General features: G+C 41.1%; 1 protein-coding gene across 1 annotated transcript in view; it reads left to right on the top strand.

Moving 5' to 3' along the window:
• Window positions 1-2,722: 2,722 nt before the first annotated feature.
• Window positions 2,723-19,900, top strand: part of MCTP2 (multiple C2 and transmembrane domain containing 2) — a gene marked incomplete at both ends in the record, with an annotated part of 168,067 nt that continues 150,889 nt past the window's right edge. Inside the window, 3 exons of the mRNA XM_080691701.1 lie at window positions 2,723-3,187; window positions 15,921-15,983; window positions 17,276-17,384. Of these exons, the coding sequence (XP_080547827.1) occupies window positions 2,723-3,187; window positions 15,921-15,983; window positions 17,276-17,384 (637 nt within the window). The remainder of the gene's footprint in view (window positions 3,188-15,920; window positions 15,984-17,275; window positions 17,385-19,900) is intronic.

A 19,900-nucleotide genomic window follows, 5' to 3' on the forward strand; every position in this document is an offset into this window, starting at 1 on the left:
CCAGGGGTCTTTTACTATGGAACTATAATATCCCCAGCTCTTTTTATTTTTTCTTTATTTATTTATTTATTTATTTTTTGGTGGTACTGGGGTTCCTGAAAACCCTTTTACCTCTGGGGTACACTCGCAGACCTATTTTTATACTTTTTATTTTGGAAATAGGGTCTCTTAAGCCAGTGCGGATGGCTTTGAACCTGCACAATCCTCCTGTATCAGCCTCCCAAGCGCGGGGATTACAAGCATGAGCCACCACGCCTGTTTAGTTAGAGCACAGTTATGTTTTCATTTAGGTATTGTTTATGTTGTCTTGATTTTATGGTAGCAGACTTGACTCGTTGCAACAGCTACAATCTAGCCCCAAAACATTTAATAACTGACCCAGTACTGTCCACTGAGAAAAATATAAATGTACTCCCTGCCCCTTTATCATAGTGATAACTTCACTCTGTTTTAGTGAATGCCTTGAGCTTCATCTTTCTAAAAATTTATTCATTGCTTTAATCTTTTCAATAACTGCTCTGATAAAATTCTTAAAATTTTTCTTCCTTAAAATTAATCTTATTGTGTAAAGTTGAGTTCTTTATGCTGTGGTGCGGATGCAGTGCAGAAAATAATTTCCATCACAAAAAGTAGAGCTACAGACAGGTTTATTTAAGGAAGCAAGAAGTGCATATTCAAGGGCAATGTGAACTATCTCTTGAGAAAGGCAGGAATAGAGAGTCAGAGGAGAGGCCGGCCAGGAGAGAGAGGCCTTTGGATAGTCACCTCTGGGAGAGCAGGGCTTTCCTTTTATAGGAAACTTTGTAAATGGTTAGAATGGGGCAGGTGGATGATGAGCATGAGAAGTATGTGGGGTGGCATCTGTCTGCTAAACAGGGATGCTGGTCTAGCTCTCGTATCCTCAGGCTGACATTACCTGTTTGATGGATAGCACTTGGGCTGTACCCATTTCATTGGTCTTTGAACAATTTCTCTATATTTCTTTTATTAGTCTTAAAGGGCATTCTGTAAGCCAACAATATAGGCAGTAAGGAACTGGACTTGTAGTGCTCTAAGATTTACTGGAGGTTTTAATAATTGAGGCTTAGGGAAAACAGGCCTTCAAAGTTAAGGGGACAGTACCAGAAGCATCATGGACTTTTTAAAGCTACAGTCCTTTCTCCCACATCTAGGCAAGGCACTACATTTGTTGAATTCTAGATATTTGTCCTCTATCAGAAGAGTAGCTGGCAAAGATTTTTTTTTTAATCTATAGGCTCTCTTTTCAGACTCATGATTATTTCCTTGCTACACATAAGCTTTTAAGTTTGATGACATCCCATTTATTCTCATATTTATTTCCTGAGCTATGGAGGTCTTAATGGGAGAGTCTCCGCCAGTGCCAGTATGTTGGAGAGTTGGTCCTAAGCTCTTCTCTAGAAATTTCAGACTTTCTAGGAGATCAATTTAGAAGTTCCTCAAAAGACTAGAAATAGAATGACCACATGAACCAACTATATCACTCCCTGATATCTTTCCAAAAACAATTAAAAGTTAGAGAGCTGGGCATGGTGGTACATGCTTGTAATCCCAGCATTTGGAAGTCTGAAACAGGAGGATCTCGGTTCACAGACAGCCTCAGCTACTTAGCGAGGCCCTTTGCAACTCAGTGAGATCCTGTTTCAAAACAAGGAATAAAAATAGGGCTGGCCGGGCGTGGTGGCGCACGCTTGTAATCCCCGCGCTTGGGAGGCAGAGACAGGAGGATCGCTCAGGTTCGAAGCCAGCCGCGCGCTGGCTTAGGAGACCCTGTTTCCAAATAAAAATGTAAAAATTGGTCTGGGAGTGTAGCCCGGAGGTAGAAGGGCTTCCAGGAACCCCAGTACCACCAAAAAAAAAAAAAAAAAAAATTGGGCTGGAAATTCACCTTGGAGGTAGAATGCCCGAGTTCTATCACCAGTACCTAAAAAAAAAAAAAAAAAAAAAAAAAAGAATCAGTTAGGATATTATAGTGATACATATATACCCATGTTTATGGCAGAACAATAGCCAAATTATGGAACCAACCTAGATGTTTGTCAACAGATAAATGGATAAACAAAGTGCACTATACATAAAATATAGAATTCTACTCAGCCATAAAGAACAATATTATGCCACTGTCAGGAAGATGTATAGAACTAACTAGAGAATATTATGCTAAATAAAATCAGTCAATCTCATAAAGTCAAGGATTGTATATTTTCTCTCATCTGTGGACTTGAGAGAAAATAGAAAATGTAAGGGGCTATGGATGAAAGTAGAGAGAGGTAGACTAGTGGAAGAAGTCTGGGGGAGGAAAGGGACTGAGGAAGGAAGTAGCTCAAATGTGCTTTGGCAATATAGAAAAGTGTTACTCTTTGTTTCGCTAGCATGTACAGGGAGGGGAGGGTCATGGGAGGGCAGGGTGGTACCCCTAGAGCTCTGCACATTTATGTGGGTATCACACTGAACATCGCTATGGTGTATACTTGAAAAGCACTAACAAAAGTATTACAAATGCTTTTTCCGATTAAAAGTTTGAGTCTTGACCACTTAGTGAAGTCAGATTTCTGATCTGCTTCCCACTTGGTTGTGCCAGGACACCACCACCAAGGCTCATGTTCTCCCTTTTTTTTTTTGTCTCTTCTGTAGGAGTCACCAATTTGTTTTTGGCAAAGGTGCACTCTTTTGAAGAGTGAATTCCTCTGTTCTTCATGCAGCCATGGATATGGATAAACCTTCTGTCTGGGGCTCCTTAAAACAGCGGACCAGGCCCTTGTTAATCAACTTGAGCAAGAAGAAGGTGAAAAAGAACCCAAACAAAACCCTAGACTTAAGAACAAGCCACCACCTGGACCGGCGGCTCAGCCTCTCTGTCCCGGACCTGCTGGAGGCCGAGGCCCTGGTTCCAGAAGGCCGGCCTTACTCTGGGCCCCAGTCCTCGTACACCTCAGTGCCCAACAGCCTGTCCACTGCAGGGATTGTCCCCAAGAGCAGCAGTAGCTCCTTGAAACAGTCTGAAGAAGAATTGGACTGGAGCCAGGAAGAAGCAGGCCATCCCCATGCAGTGGAAACGGACTCAGAGGAGGTCTACTCCTCTCCTGCCGAAGAGAGACGGGCATCCAGCCAGGGCATCTTTGAGCTGCCAAAACCTTCCCTGGGAGCAGATGCATCGGAGGAGCCTGAGGTGAGACTGGGGCTGGGTGCTTTCCAGTTTCTTATTCTTCTGAAAAGTGCATTCAGTGCCCTTGGAAGATTTGATCAGGAGCTATTTTTGTGGTTAGCTTGGATGAAGAGTGCCATTTACAAGAATGTAAATTAATGTGATATTGATTGCACCTGGTGTTCCCATTAGTTTGAGGGATGACCTCTTTGTATTAAGATCTATTACAAACAACCTTTCTAGGACACTCTAAGGCATTAAATGTGCTATTAAGTGAGGATTTTTTCCTATTTCCTGGCAAATGAAAAGCATAACTTTAACTTTTTGTTTAAATGTGTATCTCACTCTAAGGTACTTATGAACGCGGGTCTCTCTTTTGGTATAGGATTAGAACTTCTTCCTAGATATGCGTGTTCACATGTGTGCAGACATACACCAATGAGCAGCTTCACTTGAATTCTTAAAAAAAACACTAAGAAATTATTAAACTTTTCTTGCTGTAGTGATTATAATATAGCTTCAGCCTTTCAATAAACTTAATCGGATAAATAGTACAGTTATGAGAAAAGTCTACTATTTCAAAGTTGAGTTTAAATTTCTTGATGCTGGGGATTGAACCCAGGGGCATTGGAGCCCAGTCAGTTCCCGTACTTTGTTACTATTTTTTAATTTTTAAACAAGGTCTTCTTAAGAGGCTGGGGATCTTGCTCAGTTGCTGAGGCTGGCCTTGAGCCTGCACTCCTCCTGCCTCAGCCTTTAGTGTACTGGAATTATAGGCGCGTACTATGCCTCTGGCTTCTTTGGTTTAATTTAAAATGTACTAACTCTAATTATGATTGAATAATGAATTGGAAGGGTTTTTTTTTTTTTTAGTTTCTCAGTGATACTGAAGTGTAGGCCTAAATGTTGAAATAGAGGGTTGTTTCTGTATTCATGATTAGTGTTAGAATTGCATAGAAAATTAGTTATTCAACCAGAATTTTGGGTTTTACTATTAGAATTAAAGCATACTGGTTACATGATTTGAGTTTTAATGGGGAAATGGGCTCATAGGTAGTTGGAGAATGTTGTGGTCATGTTCTTTTGGACATGTTACTATATTAGGATAGCACTACCTTTTAAACTATTTTTGACGTTAACTTTTATGAAATACTTTTTGTAACAATTTTGTGGCATTTATTATTTATAAAGTTGAAATAGTGTTTCTACTACATAAAATGGGCATTGTGGGTGTTATTAAACTAGGTCAGTATGTTGAATGTAACATGTTGAATTATGTACTGAAATTAATTTTCATCATCTATTACCTGACATGCAAACATGAGGGGACTTCTAGACTTTGATATGTGAATGCTTTCAAATTAGGAGGATTTTTGAGAAGTAATGTAATTACAATTTTTAGCACTTCAGTGGTCTTGTAATATAAATATTTGTTTTTAATATATTTTATTGCATTGTAATTATATATCATAATGAGGTATAGAGCAATAGGAACATACATTCACATAGCACTTGGTGTTTCCCTCTTCTCTATTCATTTCATTCAGATCAGTGCTGATAATTTTGTATATGCATGTAACATTATCTGACCTGTTAACTTAAAGTCTTGAAAGCTGCTCTTGACTGAAAGTTGCTGTTGGAAATGGAGATAGGTAGGAAGGTGTTTCTGCTTTCAGGCTGTTATCTGTGGGGACATGGCCTCACTCTTCCAATAAGGGATCTTATCCTCATTTCCCTAGTAAGCCTAGCAAAAGGGCCAATTGGGCATCAGAGCTGTCCTTGCAAAAACACCCCTGCCCAGGTCACCTGGCAGCTCAGTTGAGAGGAAGAGATGGAGGTATGGGAATGAGGGCAGGCCAGCTGAGGTGTTGTCCCATTGGGCACAGAGGTTGGCACATTTTCCAGGTGAAAAAGATAATCAACAGAGGCTTGGCGTGTAGATGTGTGCAACTGGCTGATGGAGAGCTCTGCTCTACCTGGAAAAGGTTAAGGGGCTTTCTAGAAGAGTGGGCTGTTTTCTCTTCTCCAGGCTACGAGTGGAAAGCCCAGAGTAAGCAAGGACAATCAAACGTGCCACGTGTCCCTGGTATAACTCTTTTGTTCATATCTTCCCAGAGGGCACGAGGCAATGGATATTTATGGTCTGGGGCTCCATTAGGGATGCATCTCACCTGCTTCTTGTCATTGTTCATTCAGTGCCATGTTGGCCCCAGATCAATAGGATAGGACCCCAAATATCAGAGTCCTTTGTCTGCAAAGGAAGTGAAATGTTTGCAGCTAGTGGAAAATAGAATGAAACACAAAGGGAGGAAAACAGACGGGTGAATGAAAGGACGGGAAAATATAAAGAAGCCAAGTAGAGACCACAAGTGTTCAAACCAGTCATAAAAACAAAATGGCAGCAAATAGATTAGAATGAAATATATGGTGGTTGAAGAGGATTCTGCCGGACTACTTCTTGGAACCTAGATTCATGCTATGTTGAATGTCCTACAGAAATCTGGACTTAATTGTCGTGACAGAATTTTCCATTTCCCTGAAGTGCCCCCCACAAGCAGGCTATTGCTTTCCTGCAGTATCATCCTGGTTCACCTAGTTGCACAAGCCAAAACCCCATGAATAATGTTAGTTTCTTTTTTTCTTTTCATATTCTCTGATACCTTCATTTTACTCATCCTACATCTGTTTCCTCCTCCCTTTTCTCTTCCAATTTCTCTTGTGGAAATACTTCTCATTCTTCAAGGCCCAAGTGAAATCAGCCTTCTCTGGCACTTTTCCAAAATCTATAATCAATATACTGAGTCAGCTTTCATTATCCCAACATGTTGCTTTCTCTACCACTGAGCACTAAGCTTAGTCTTTGTGTAGACAGCTACAGAGAGAGGAAGAGATTGCAACCTGTGCATGAGATAGAAAAAAAAGGCAAATAAATGCAAATAGATGGTGAGAAAGTGTCACTGGGGAAGGATATCGCTGAGTTTGAGAAGGTCACTGTGCTGAAATACACTGCCTACTGGCCTCAAAGCTCTGAGGACTGACTTATAATAACCAAGTCACTTCTAAGACTAAGCTACCAATGGAATCACTACTTATTTGCAATAAGCGTGAAATATTTTATAGCCTCTACCTCTACTTTTAATGTAAACAGCTAATTCTTGATTGTCGAGGTACTTTGCAAGTTAAATCATAATCAACACTAACTTTGCTAATTTGGGGGGAGAAATGTCAAAGGCCTAGAAATACTTGGGGGAATATTTTCTCTCTGCACTCAGTCTTTGTGAGAATTCCCATCAGCATCGAGAGGTTAATGCTTCTGAATTACTTTAAGGAAGAGTGGTGGACTTTGGGAATGATAGATCTATGGCATTCTTTATTCACACTGAGGACTGAGCTGCAGATGAGAAAGAGCACCCTCACATTTTACCAGGGCCACCATCATCCTGTTTACAGGTGACCTTCCTAGACAAGTCAGGATTCTTAAAGTTCAAAGGCAGAGGCTCTCTTCGGTCTAGGCACACCTAGACTTTTACCTAAGCTTCTTTGCATGACCCTCCTGTTTTCTACTTGCTGCATGTATATTTCAGTCACATTGATAACCTGTCATGGTGCCTTGGGAACCACAGTCTCCTTCTGGTGACTTTGTATGTCTGGGCTTTGAATGAAGAGCAATTGAGGTAGGCTGAATCGTGTCATTCCCCAGTTTCTATGTGGATTCCTGTTAGGATCTAAAATAGAATGCCCCCTGAAAAAGCACCTGGATGAGCAATGCTTAAGTATTCAGAGGTGAAATGATCAAGTGTGGGAGCTTAATCTAATAAGGTGATGAACACAGTGAAGGGTTAATCAGTTTTGAATGGCTTTACTGGGTAGTAATTTGGATGGGTGGAGCGTGGCTGGAGAAGGTAGGTCACTGGAGGTGTGGCCTTGGGGACTCCATCTGTCCCTGGCCACTTCCTGTTTCTCCCCATGCTTTGGCATCCACGAGATGAGCTGCTGTCCTCTGCCACATGCTGTGTCGCCATGATGTCTGCCTTGGAGTCGGCCAGCTATGGAGTGCATCTCTGAAACAGTGAGCCCAAATAAACCTTTCCTCTTCGGTTGTTTGTTTGGTGTTTTGGTCTCAGCATTGGAAAAGTGGACTGAAGCAAAGCCCTAGCCTACAGTGTGGCTGTGTGGGAGATATGGCCCTTGAAGCTTGATTAAGACAGAATGAGATCATAGGCAGGGAGCCCTGACCCAAGAAACTGGTGTCTTTATAAAACGGGAAGAACCTCCAGAGGGAGCTTTTTCCCTAGCATGTTGGGACACATGGAAAAGATGATGACCTAGAAACTAGACAGTGGTTCTCACCTGGCCAAGACCATGATCTTGGGTTTGCAGACTACATAACTGAGAAATACACTTCTGCTGTCTAATGTCCTAGGTCAGGCTATTTGCTCCTACATCCTGCACTGACTTGAACAGTGATCTGTCTTGCAGCTTCACTCTCAGAGGATGCTCTCTTTGCTGTTGTCACTGAGACTGGGGTTGGGGGGCAGAGAAAGAGGCAGGGTACCTAGAATATTGCCCAGTATCACCTCAGTACATGGTCATATACATAGCCATAGGGAGGTATTTATAAGTCCCTCTCTAGTTACATAGTTGAACCTCTGATGAATAGAAATGTATTTTTTTTTCTTTTTGCTCTTGCCCCCAGCCTTTCTGAAAACTCTGACCATATATATCAATTTATTTTAATCTTGCAATTGACTTTTAAGCCAAAGACACTGTTAGGTAGTGTGGTATAGGTAGGAAATTCAGTTCTATTGGGGAAGATGGGGGTACAGGGAGAATGTGGATGAATAGGGTGAACATTAGAGGAGGCCCCAAATGCCAGATTAAATGAGAAGCAAGGATTAAAAGCATGGAATATTCCTCTTTCTCCTTTTCTTCTTCATCTTTCTCCTCTTCCTCCCCCTTTTTCTTTTTCTTATTTTCTCCCACCCTCCATCAGCATTTTCCAAGTATTTATTTTACCAGGCACTTATACATGACCTTTAAAAATTGGTTATTTAGAAAATGCTTTCATCTTGCTGCTGACCTCGGCATTGATGATGCAATTGAGATTAGACCTAGATATTGGAAAATGTCACTAACGATGTGAAACTTTCTCAGTCCAGTGCTAGATAGCGAGCTGAGTTGGGGGACTGGGCAAGGCTTGGAGGAGCACCTTTGAAAGATGTGTGAGACTGAGATGAGTGGAGAGAAATGCAGTGAGAAATTGAGTTTCACATCTTTGAAACTAGGCAAATAGAAAGCTTCTGAGCCAGCACCTACAGGTCACAAGCACCTAATCAGAGCTCACTGCTGCTATTAGAGTTGTATTTATGCATTTATGAATGTTGTTGCAATTATTAGCTTTTTTTTTCTTAGACTGAAATAGATGCTTAGGGAATTTTAATGATTTGCCTAAAGTCATCCAGTGAGTATCAGAACCAGGATATAAATCCAGGGTTGTCAGGACCGGGTTATAAACCCAAGACTGTCTACATCTGTGCACAGAACTGTGTGTCTCACACAAGTTTGACAGTGAGACTGTAGCTTGGGAGAACTCAGAAGTAGAAATAAAAAAAATTAATCACAAATAGAAGACAATAATTCTGAGTTCTCAGTAGCCCATTAAACAAAGGGGTAATGGCTAAATGGACCAATTGTCATGGTCCATGACGCATGGTGGTTAGTGTGGAAGGACTGTTTCCTTCTCACCAGCATCTGTGACATTCCCCATCGGGTGCACCACCTTCCCCAACATCTCATCTGGCAGTTGGAGCTGTGAACAGCTAGTGTCAGTGCTATTTTTGTGGGTGAGTCCAGTGGTTTAGAGATGGTCCCCACTCGGTTATTCCCAGAAACTCTGCTTGACAGCCACAGAGCTTCAGCTTAGTGACCACAGAGAAGCAAAAAGACAAACCACAGAGGGGAGGAAACGGCCTCAGCTTGCAAGATGCCATGACCGCGTCCGTCACTGGGCTCATCACCTTCAATTATGTGTTCTTAACTATTATTGTTTTCTTTCAAATTATACTTCAGCAACCTGGTTGACAGTGAGGTGGGTATGTAAGCATGGGCCAGGAGCCTTCAAAGACATGGCCTTCTATGTTTTATTTATTTATTTTTTTAGTTTTGGTGTGATACTGGAGATTGAACCCAGGGGCATTTTAACTCTGAGCTATAACCCAAGTCCTATTTTGAAACAGTGTCACTAAGCTGTGGAGGGCCTTGCTAAATTCTTGAAGCTGGGCATGAATCCTTGATCTTCCTGTCTTGGCCTCCCAAGTACTTGGATTAAGGTATGCACCACCATGCTTGCTATTTTTATTTTATTTTTGTACTGGGGATTAAACCCAGGGTCATTCTACATCTGTTCTGTACCCCAAGACTGCTTTATTTTTTATCTTGAAGCACAGTCTTATTTAGTTGCTGAGTGTCTCACTAAATTGCAGAGATGGCTTCAAACCTGTGATTCTCCTGTCTCAGCCTCCCAAGTACTAGGATTACAGGCATGTGCATTGTCCCTGGTGGTACTCTCCTTTGTCTTCACACCCCCCTCCTTCCTTATCTGTTATTTACCTGTGAGGTGCTGAAAAGATAAGCTAGGTACGATAAGCTAGGTACTAGGGACAGAGCAAGTCAACAACACAACAATCTCTTCCCTTTTGGAGTTTCCCTTGTGAGAAGTGGCTGGCTACAGATGTATTCAGAATGTTACAAATATTGGGCAAAAAATAGTTGGGAGTGCTGGTGTGGGGTATTACTGTTTTTTTGCTTTAATTTTGGTGGTACTGGGGATAGAGGAACCCACGGGCTTTCTACCTCTGAGTTAGACCCTCAGCCCTAGTTTTGCATTCTTCATTTTGAAACAGGGTCTCACTGAGTTGCAGAGGGCCTCACTGAGTAGCTGAGGCTGTCCGCGAACCAGGATCCTTCTGTCTCAGCCTTCCAAATGCTGGGATTACAAGCATGCACCACCACACCCAGCTAGGGTGTTACTGGTTTGAAGAGAGTCAGGGAGACTTATTCTGAGAAGATAACCTTTACACAGAGCTGTAGGGGAGGGAAGGAGGAAAGTCTTGTGCTTATCTAGAGAAGAGCATTTCAGAAGGTAGAAAGGCCCCAGGGTAGGAGTACCATGTCTGGTGTGCTTCTAGAAAAGCAAAGAAGCACTTGGCCACAGAGGAGGGGATAAGGGCGATGGGAGGAGATGCCAGAGAAGTTAACTAAGGCCATATCACCAAGAGCTTCCCCAGCCTGCTAGGCAAGTCTAGTAGACTATGACAACTACCTCGGCCACGGAGGGGTGGGCTGAGGAGGGGCCTGTGAGCTCAGTAATGCAGCACCTCAAGGTGGGGTTGGAAGGGGCTGATGCAGCCTGTGCTTGCATCACCTGCTGTGGACCCTGGGGAATGACCTAGATAGAAGCTGGGCTGCAGACAGGTGCATCACACAGGTCCCTGCCATGTGGGCGGGAGGTGGCACTGTCTGGAGTCTCCCTGAGCCAACCTTTGTCATCAAGGAAGTGCCCTGGGAATGTTGGTGGGAACTTAAGGGGACTTGGGTTGCTGGATACCTTCATAAAATTCTTTAATTTTTTGGAATATATCATTGTCATTCATTATTTTAATTGTATAAATGTATGGCATGAACTCAGCCATAGACAGTAGATAAAAGACTACGCAGGCTGTCTTTCAGTTGAACTCCATTCAGAAAAAAACAAGCGGTGGGTGGAATTTGGTTGCCAGGCTGTAAAGTGCTCCCTGCTGCTTCACGCCATCTTGTGGTCAAGAAGGCTACCTTCTTCTTTAGATTATCCCTTTTATGAACAATCTAGGGGAGGAGAGAAGGCTAAACACGTACACCTTGATAGGGTCAGTAACCTCTCTAAATGTGCAAAGACTCTGAACAATCTCAGTTATCTGGTACACATGATTATGTTCTGAATTTTAACCTCTAATTCCAATTTTGACCCCTCATTGTAATAGAGCTTATTTCTTGGTTGTTGTTTGTTTTAGTATGGTACTGTGTCCAGTGGCTAGCCATCTGAGCTCATTTTCTTATTTTATTACTACTTTTTTCCAGTAGGTACTTGTGCTTCTGATTCCTGTAAACTTAAATACTCAAATTCTCAAAAGCTTGGAGGAGGCTACAGGGTTAAGTAAACATGTCATATATGTGTGTGCATGTGTATATATTTGTGTCTATATATATGTGTGTATATATAGTGTATAAATACTTCCATGCACTTATATATGTTAATAAAGTAGTTTTAAAGAATTGACCTTCTCAGCAAACATATTACTATTTTTTTTTTTTTTTTGGTTGTACTGGGGTTCCTGGAAGCCCTTCTACCTCCGGGCTACACTCCCAGACCTATTTTATTTTTGGAAACAGGGTCTCTTAAGTCAGCGTGGCTGGCTTCGAACCTGCGCGATCCTCCTGTCTCTGCCTCCCAAGCGCAGAGATTACAAGCGTGCGCCACCATGCCCGGTGTCATATTATTTATTTATTTATTTATTTATTTATTTATTTATTTATTTATTTATTTAGTGGTGCTAGGGATTGAACCCAGAGTTACTCTACCTCTGCACTATAACCTCAGCCCTATTTTAAAAAAAGTTTTGGAAACAGTATCTCACTGAATTTAAGAGTGCTTCATTATGTTGAGACCTCAAACCTGTGATCCTCCTGTCTTAGCCTCTCAAAGTACTGAGGCATGTGCCACCATGCCTTTATTTTGCTTTTCTGCATATGATATACATATCCCATATATATGCATTTTTCTTTATTCATATACTTTGATAGAGTATCTTCTCAGCAAACGTTTTGCTCTTATTTAGTTTTCCTGGCTATGAGTGTATGTCTTCCAGTAACGTTTGCATTGATGGGATTGCTAGCACAGTATCTGCTTTGGATCTCTGTGTGTACTTCACGGTCAGATCTTTCTGACAGCTGCATGGGATGGGAGGTGGTGCTTGTAGAAGTTCACAGTTAGTGGACACGAGAAGAAAATGTGATTTATTCACATCAGTGTCCTGCTCTCAACATCCTTGGTGACTAGATGGGTTTTGCATTTTTAAACTGTTGATGCAACCATTCTCATATCCCTCCTATTCTGAATTTTAATATATTTGCATTCTTGTAATTATGAGATCTTCATCTAAAGAGAATGCAAAGTATGTATTACCTTCCCATACATTTCTATTTTGTGTGGTAGAATGGATATATGCAAACACGGATTTAATGACAATGCAAACTCACTGTCATTTAAACCATACTAAAAGTGCTTAATTGTATAAGAGATGACTACTTTCAAACTAATGTACACACTAACTAATTAATGCTGGATTCCTAAATGTTTGGGTTAGAAGGTTTTATCTTAAGATTTATTAGCTTCCGTATTCAAAATACTTTTTTCTGAGTATATATTTAAGCAGACTTGTTTAAAAGGCCAAAACTAATGGTCAAGAAAGAAGTAACCTATAATAACCCTACATGATAAAAACTACTTTGAGAGAGGCCTGTCTCAAAAGTATGTATATTATTGCTGGGCTTGGTGGCGCACGCTTGTAATCTCTGCACTTGGGAGGCAGAGACAGTAGGATCTCTCAGGTTCGAAGCCATCCCCCCTGGCTTAAGAGACCCTGTTTCCAAATAAAATATAAAATAAGTCTGGGCGTGTAGCCCGGAGGTAAGAGTTCCATCCCCAGTACCACCAAAAAAAAAAAAGTATGTATATTGTATAATGGTATATTTTTGGAAAGAATAAAATTATATGATAAAGTGTTGAGTGGTTGTCGTGGGTTAGAAATTGGGTGAAAACTTAAACATAATAGGATAGCATAAAGGATTGTTTTGAAATCATAGAACTGTTCTGTATCCTGCTTGTAGACTTATGGAAATCTATACATAGGTTAAAAATCAGAGAAATCACATATGGGCAAACTGTAAATTTTTAAAAATTTGATACTAGAGGCTGAACACAGATATTTTACTTCTTAGCTATATCTCAACCCTTTTTTTTTTTGTTTGTTTGTTTTGAAAGAGAGTCTTACTACATTGCTGACAGCCCTCTCTAAGTTGCTGAGGCCTGCCTTGAACCTGTAAACCTCCTTTATTAGTCTCCAAAGTACTGAGATTATAGGTGTGTACTACTATGATTAGCACTGTATTATTGTTTTTTTTGAACCAACTGTTAGGGCAGGGATGTAACTTAGTGTTAGAGTGCTTGCCTATCATGGTTGAGGTCCCAGGTTCTATCCCTAGCTATTTGAAATAAATGCATAAATAAGTAAAACTAAATTTTAAAAAGCCCAGTGTATTTGCTACTGTTTACTGAAAACATAAAAATAATCTTCTGATAAAAATTATAAGGATTCCTGATGATGTACATATTGTGTTTTAATAAAAAAAGAAGTCATCAATTTATTCATTAGGTTTACTAAAAAGGAGAAAATAACTTCTACTCAGTGTGTAATGCCCTAAGGCTCTATGAAGGAATGTAGGGCAATATTCAAAGTTATGTGTCCCCCAGCACCTGTAAGTCATCCTCTCGTCCTCTTGTGCATACGGAATACTTTGCTTTTCTTTATGATAATCACTTTCCCACCTTGGTGTGTATATATGGTGTGTGACAGTTACAGCGGCTGTGGGAACCATAACTTTAAGTTCTGTGACTTTCCGGTGAGTAAAACCAGCCATAATGTTGAATTAATGTCATTCCTCACATTGAATTTCCCTGCTGTTGTAAGTGGAAGACTTACCACATGCTTGAATAAAAGCACCGTGTTCATTTTGATGGCATGTAAATGAGGGTGGTTATGTGGACTAATTTTGTCATTTAATTAATGTCATCATTCTGCACGGTAAGGGCAACGCGAGAGAACAGGAATGGTGTACTGGCTTGAGGAATAAGGGGATAGCGGGGTTTGAGCTTTCATCTGGCCACTCCTCCAGCTAAAAGTAGTAGATATCCAGACCACCATGGTCCTTTGCTCATAGCTGACACTTTAAACAGAAGTTCTGATCTCAGGCCTGGTAGGATTTTTTATATACTTTTATTGGTGCACTGTAGTCATATAGTCTCACATCACAATGCCATGAATGGTGATAGGGACCTACCCGCACACAGCTGTTGGTGAGTTCTTGAACAAATGGAGCACTGCTTTATTTAATAAGACTTGGTAGAACAGGGAGGGATTTTCAAGCTGCAAGGATCAGAACACAGGCTACTCTTGGCTCTGCATGTGAAAGCATAGTTATTGGTGTACTCAATCAGGCAGAAATTGATTGAATTTGTGGGATTTGATAGCGTACAGCGTAAAAGACAGGCTGGAAAATCTTAACATTGGGAAAGTTGAATAAGGTCCCTCTCATTGTTATAACTCAGCCTTCAGACTGTCCTGCAGAACTGTCCTGTGTCTTCATAGATGTAGCATGTCAAAAAGATGCCTAGAGCGAAAAGGTTAGGTTGTTTGACAAAGCGCATGCTGCCTCCTTCCTTGGCTCTCAGACTGAGCCCCATGTGGATAGCTAGGGTTGTTCATTATCCCCCTCCAGCCTTACTACGGGAGTTCATCTCAGTTGAGTGAAAGGTATTCATTATCTAGGGACATTAAAGCTTGGAGCGGTAGAGATAGAGTAACAGGTACTAAGGACTCCATACCACTTTTATTCCCAAATGAGAGCACAGGAGGCTCCCAGCCCACTTGTGCTCAGAGCTCAGTTCTGCCTAGTTGAGTCCTTTATAACGTCACAGAATGAGGAAACAGCAGGCCAAAGAGCCCTTGTTTTCTGTAACTCCTAACTATCTCCCCTGAGGGTTGAAAATTTGCCCTTCTGGTCTAGAACTGGGGTTTGTGTTGCTGCTGCAAGTTCCGTTTGTATATGTGTGTCTTGGAAGGCATCTGCAATCCAGGCTGTCTGGATGCCCAAGGCATTCCTGGAAGTCACTGTAGATGGAAGGACTAGAGCCATCGGTCCTAGCCTCCATCCCCAGGTGTTATCAAGTCCTGGTGCTCTATGGGACATTCTCTCCTCTGTGCACTTAAGACCAGAGTCAATGAGAAGTCAGTCTGCTCTACCCCATAATAACTACCAAATGATGCTTTTATTGACCTGAAGAATCACTTCCAGGGCATGGGATTCATTTTTACATTAGAGAATCAACACTTCTTGCTCTGACATTATTTTGTCAGAGTTTGCATTTCCTAATATGTTGGTTGGTGGTTGTATCAGTGCTGGACCAATGCATGTCTGGTTCCAGAAATGGCTTTCAAGTCACATTTTGGAATGCTCCCCACGTTTTGGTCTTCCTCGGCTCTCTGGATGCTAAGCTGTCCATTTCCCTTTGGTGTCTGGTAGCGAGGCAATCCCACCTTTGGGAGAATCCGGGCAGGATGGCCTGCCCTTCTTTCTAGGGGAGTATAACTATTTGCTTGTAAAGCACATCCAGGAGCTAGAAGTGCCCGTGGTCCAACAGGAGGGTAAAGTTGGTCTTCTACACATGCCAATCAACGACCAGTGGCTCAGGCCAAAGCCCGATCAAGTCTCCTCAGTTCAAGTCTTTTTTTTTTTTTTTTTTTCGCCACACACACAGGAAGGCAGCTCACACACCTGGCACAGGGCATGCAAATAACAGATTTCTTCAGGGAAATACCTAGAGGATAAATCACAGGGTAATTATTCGTTTCCGTTTTGAATGCAAGCATCTCTTTCTTTGCAGAAGCCAAGTGGGAATGGTGAGCTGCGGGCCCTGATGACGTCCCAGCATTCTGAAGAACAATCTGTAAGTGACATTCCTTCAAAATCAACAGCAAAGTAAAACATTGTAGATATGTCTCATCAATGTTGTCTTTGCCTCTTTTATTCCTAAAGAATGTCAAATGGTATCCACCCTACCAAACAGGCCAGGCATTTTTTAGCTGAAAAAGATTAATTCAGTACCTATTGATTAGTCAGACTGGATTAGCTGCTTCTAAAAATACTCAGCGGCTCTGAAATTGAAGTTGAGTGGGACAGTAAAAGAGACAACCATTTTGAAGTCCTCTGAAGCTTTCAAAAGAAGCCTTATCAAGGGTGGCTTTGGCTATAACATTGAAGAACTGAGTGACTGATATGTGAATGATAAAGGATTTTATCTGTCTTTCTGAGAAGAGGCAAACAGAACTGGCTCAACAAGTTCTCTGGATTCATTGAGTACATATTCAAAAATAGACTTAACTTCCACCTTATAGCCTTTGGGATCAATGTATTCCTTGAAAGAAGTGGTGTTTGGGGAAGGTGAGAGAATGAGAGTAACAGGAGGAGACACCAATGGTTGATGCCAGAAAATGGAAGAGAAAAATTGGAGGAGAGCCGGGCGTGGTGGCGCACGCTTGTAATACCCAAGCTTGGGAGGCAGAGACAGGGGGATCGCGCTGGTTCGAAGCCAGCCGCGCTGGCTTAAGACACCCTGTTTCCAAATAAAAATATAAAATAGGTATGGGAGTGTAGCTCGGAGGTAGAAGGGTTTTCAGGAACCTCAGTACCACCAAAAAAAAAAAAAAAAATGGAGGAGAGGTGGAGATGGGACATCCCATGTGGATTTGGAAGGACTGAGTTTGAGGGGGATTCCTCTGAGTGTCAGGAACTGAAATTTCACCGTCTGTGGAGGAGCTCTACCAGAGCTGATGTGGATTAGTGAGAAGGAAGAGAAAAAGAGGTAGGCATTTTATGTCTGATAAAGGAAGTTCTTCATGCTGCATCCTCTTGCCCTGACTTATGCTTTTATAATAAGGAATCCTGCAGCAATTTAATGAGTTTAATGGTATTTCAGAGATTAGCATACAGCTTATTAAATTAGTGGAATGTTCATCTCACAAAGATGTAATCATGATTGCCTCTGATGCAGATAAAATCTCACTGGTGGGAAATATAAAGGCCTTGTTATAAAGCAAATGCTCGAAGTGAATGGGCACCAAAGACGACACTTGGCCAGTATTGTGACCTCTCCCATTAAATAAATGTCTCTGTTAGGGCATAAGTTCTCTTTTTTTGTATCTAGACCTAGTGACTTCAATGCTTCCTCTGTTTGTACAGACTCTCAGGGAAGCTAGCGATGGCTTGAGCAACCTCCCCAGCCCTTTTGCCTACCTCCTCACCATACACCTGAAGGAAGGACGCAACCTCGTTGTCCGAGATCGCTGTGGTAAGGCTGGTTCTTTCAGGATCTCTGCAGCCTGAGGACCTTTCTGAAAGTCTGTCCTTGGATGAAAGTTGCCTGTCAGTCAAACTTTTCCATCTCAGCATTATTTGGAGGATACCCGAGTTCATATCTAAACTTCTTCAGCCACATGCCATTTATAGCTAATTTTGTAAGCATGCAGACTCTTATTATCCTTTTTGTTATTAAATTAATAATGATGCTAACAATCACATGAAGTTTTTTTTTATATAGAAATGAGATAATTCTGTCAGCTTAATACTTGGCCCATGGCATTTGCTCATGAACATGTTTGCTTTATTCTTTTCTTTATGTATCTATAAGAAAAATGGGATACACACCTGTAATCTCAGTGCTGAGAGGCAGAGACAGAAGGATTGCAGGTTTGAGGCTAGCCTTTGCGACTTAGTCCTGTCTAAAAAAGTAGAGCTAGGGGTGTAGCTCAGCAGTAGAACACCAGTGGATGCAACCTCCAGTAGCACACACATACACACACACACACACACACACAAAGCGAGGGAGATGAGGGTCATGAAATACACAAATTGATGGAAATGCCCTTTAAACCACTTCCTCTTGCCTTGAAATCCCACTGGAGTCCATTTAACAGCTCTCATCTGTGATTTCTTTGCATGTAATCCTTATACATCTCCACATTTCCATATGTTTATACCTTTATGTTTAAATAAAGATGGTGCTCTAGTGTTCATGTTGTTGCAGAATAAGGTATTTTTAGCTTTACAATGTTTTGAAGATTGCATGTTTTCTTTCCATGTAAGTATATTCTTTTAAATACCGTATAAAAAACCATAGTATAGAATCTGATGGATCCATTCCTCTACTGACGATAATGAGGTTTTTATTTCTACTTTCTTAGCAGCATAAATGCCACCTATACCTTTGGCACAGAGAAGGATATACCTGAAGTTTAAAATAGCATGTGTTTAAGAGCAGACTTTGGAGCCAGACTGCCTGGGATCAGATCTTGGCTTCTTCATTCTTTGCTGTTCTGTTTAAAATGTGTTTCTTTATCCCTCTCTTCTTTGGCTTCTTACCTGTAAAACAAGGGTAAAAATCTTAAGCTACCAAGCAGCCAAACACAAAGATTGTAGGCATAAAGTAATTATGTAAAGTACTAAGTGTCCAATTGAGTTTTACCATCCAAATGTTTGTAACTTTACCTTTTAGCATTTAGAAGTATTATATATTGCAAATATTATTCTCCCAGTTTGGTTGGTTGTGTCTGTATGTGTGGTACTGGGGTTCCTGGAAACCCTTCTACCTCCAGGCTACACTCCCAGACCTATATTTTTTATATTTTTATTTGGAAACAGGGTCTCTTAAGCCAGCGCGGCTGGCTTCGAACCTGTGCGATCCTCCTGTCTTCACCTCCCAAATGTGGGGGTTATAAGCCTGCGCCACGATGCCTGGCTCCCAGTTTGTTGTTTATTGCTAATTTTATAGTGTCTTTTATACTTCAGACATTTTGCATTTTATCATAGTCAAATATATCCATTTTTTTCTATATGGTCTTTTCAAAATACATTTCATTAAAAAGTTGGTCTTTATATTTTGCCCTATTATTATTATTTTTATTCTTTTTTCTTATTACCAGTTTTATTACTTACCAGTTTTATTACTTTTATTCTTTTACTCATGCATTATATAGCATAGTGAGTGTCAAAGCCATACAAAAATATGTGCGTAGATCTTCCCCACCTCATTATCCACCCCTGCTTATATGTAACAGTGAGGTTGTTAGCGATACCTTCATATGTGGGCATGACATAATTTGAACTGTGTGTTTCATCTTCCTTTTTCCCTTCTCATCTCCCTCCTCTATCCCCTTCCCCTATTCTCCTTCTCCTCAATTACCTAAAGTCCCTTTTGAGTGCATGCCTATAACTCTAGTACTTAGGAGGCTGAGACAGAAAAGTCGCAGGTTCTAGACCAGCCTCAGCAACTTGGTGAGGTCCTCACCAACTTCACAAGGGCCTGTTTCAGAATTCAAAAATAGGGCTGAAGATGTATCTCAGAGGTAAAATGCCCCTGAGTTCATACTCTGGTAACAAAAATAAATCCCTTTTATTTCCTATGTCTTTTTTATTCTGAAAAATTTTGTGTTTTGCTTCTTGGCTATTTCCTCTGGTTGCTCCTAATGCACTCTTTTCAAAGGACTTTTCTTAAGGAATGAAGGCCCTTTTGACTCTGTTTTCTATGTCTCCTACCTCTTCTTTCTTGCTGCTTCCCATGGTTTCCTCCTTTCAGAAAGAATTCCTTGGCTCAGTCTTCTAGCTTGCTCATTTTCTTGTCTGTTACTTATCTACTATTGTGTGATTCTGTTTAGCTATTGACTGCCATTTTTGTTTTACTCTTTTTTTTTTTTTGGTGGTACTGGGGATAAAACCCAGGCACATTCTACCTCCGAGCGACACCCTCAGCCCTATTTTTTATTCTTTATTTTGAAACAGGGTCTCACTGAGTTGCCAAGGGCCTCACTA

Source organism: Muscardinus avellanarius (assembly GCF_963383645.1).
Source record: "Muscardinus avellanarius genome assembly, chromosome: 3".
Taxonomy (NCBI): domain Eukaryota; kingdom Metazoa; phylum Chordata; class Mammalia; order Rodentia; family Gliridae; genus Muscardinus; species Muscardinus avellanarius.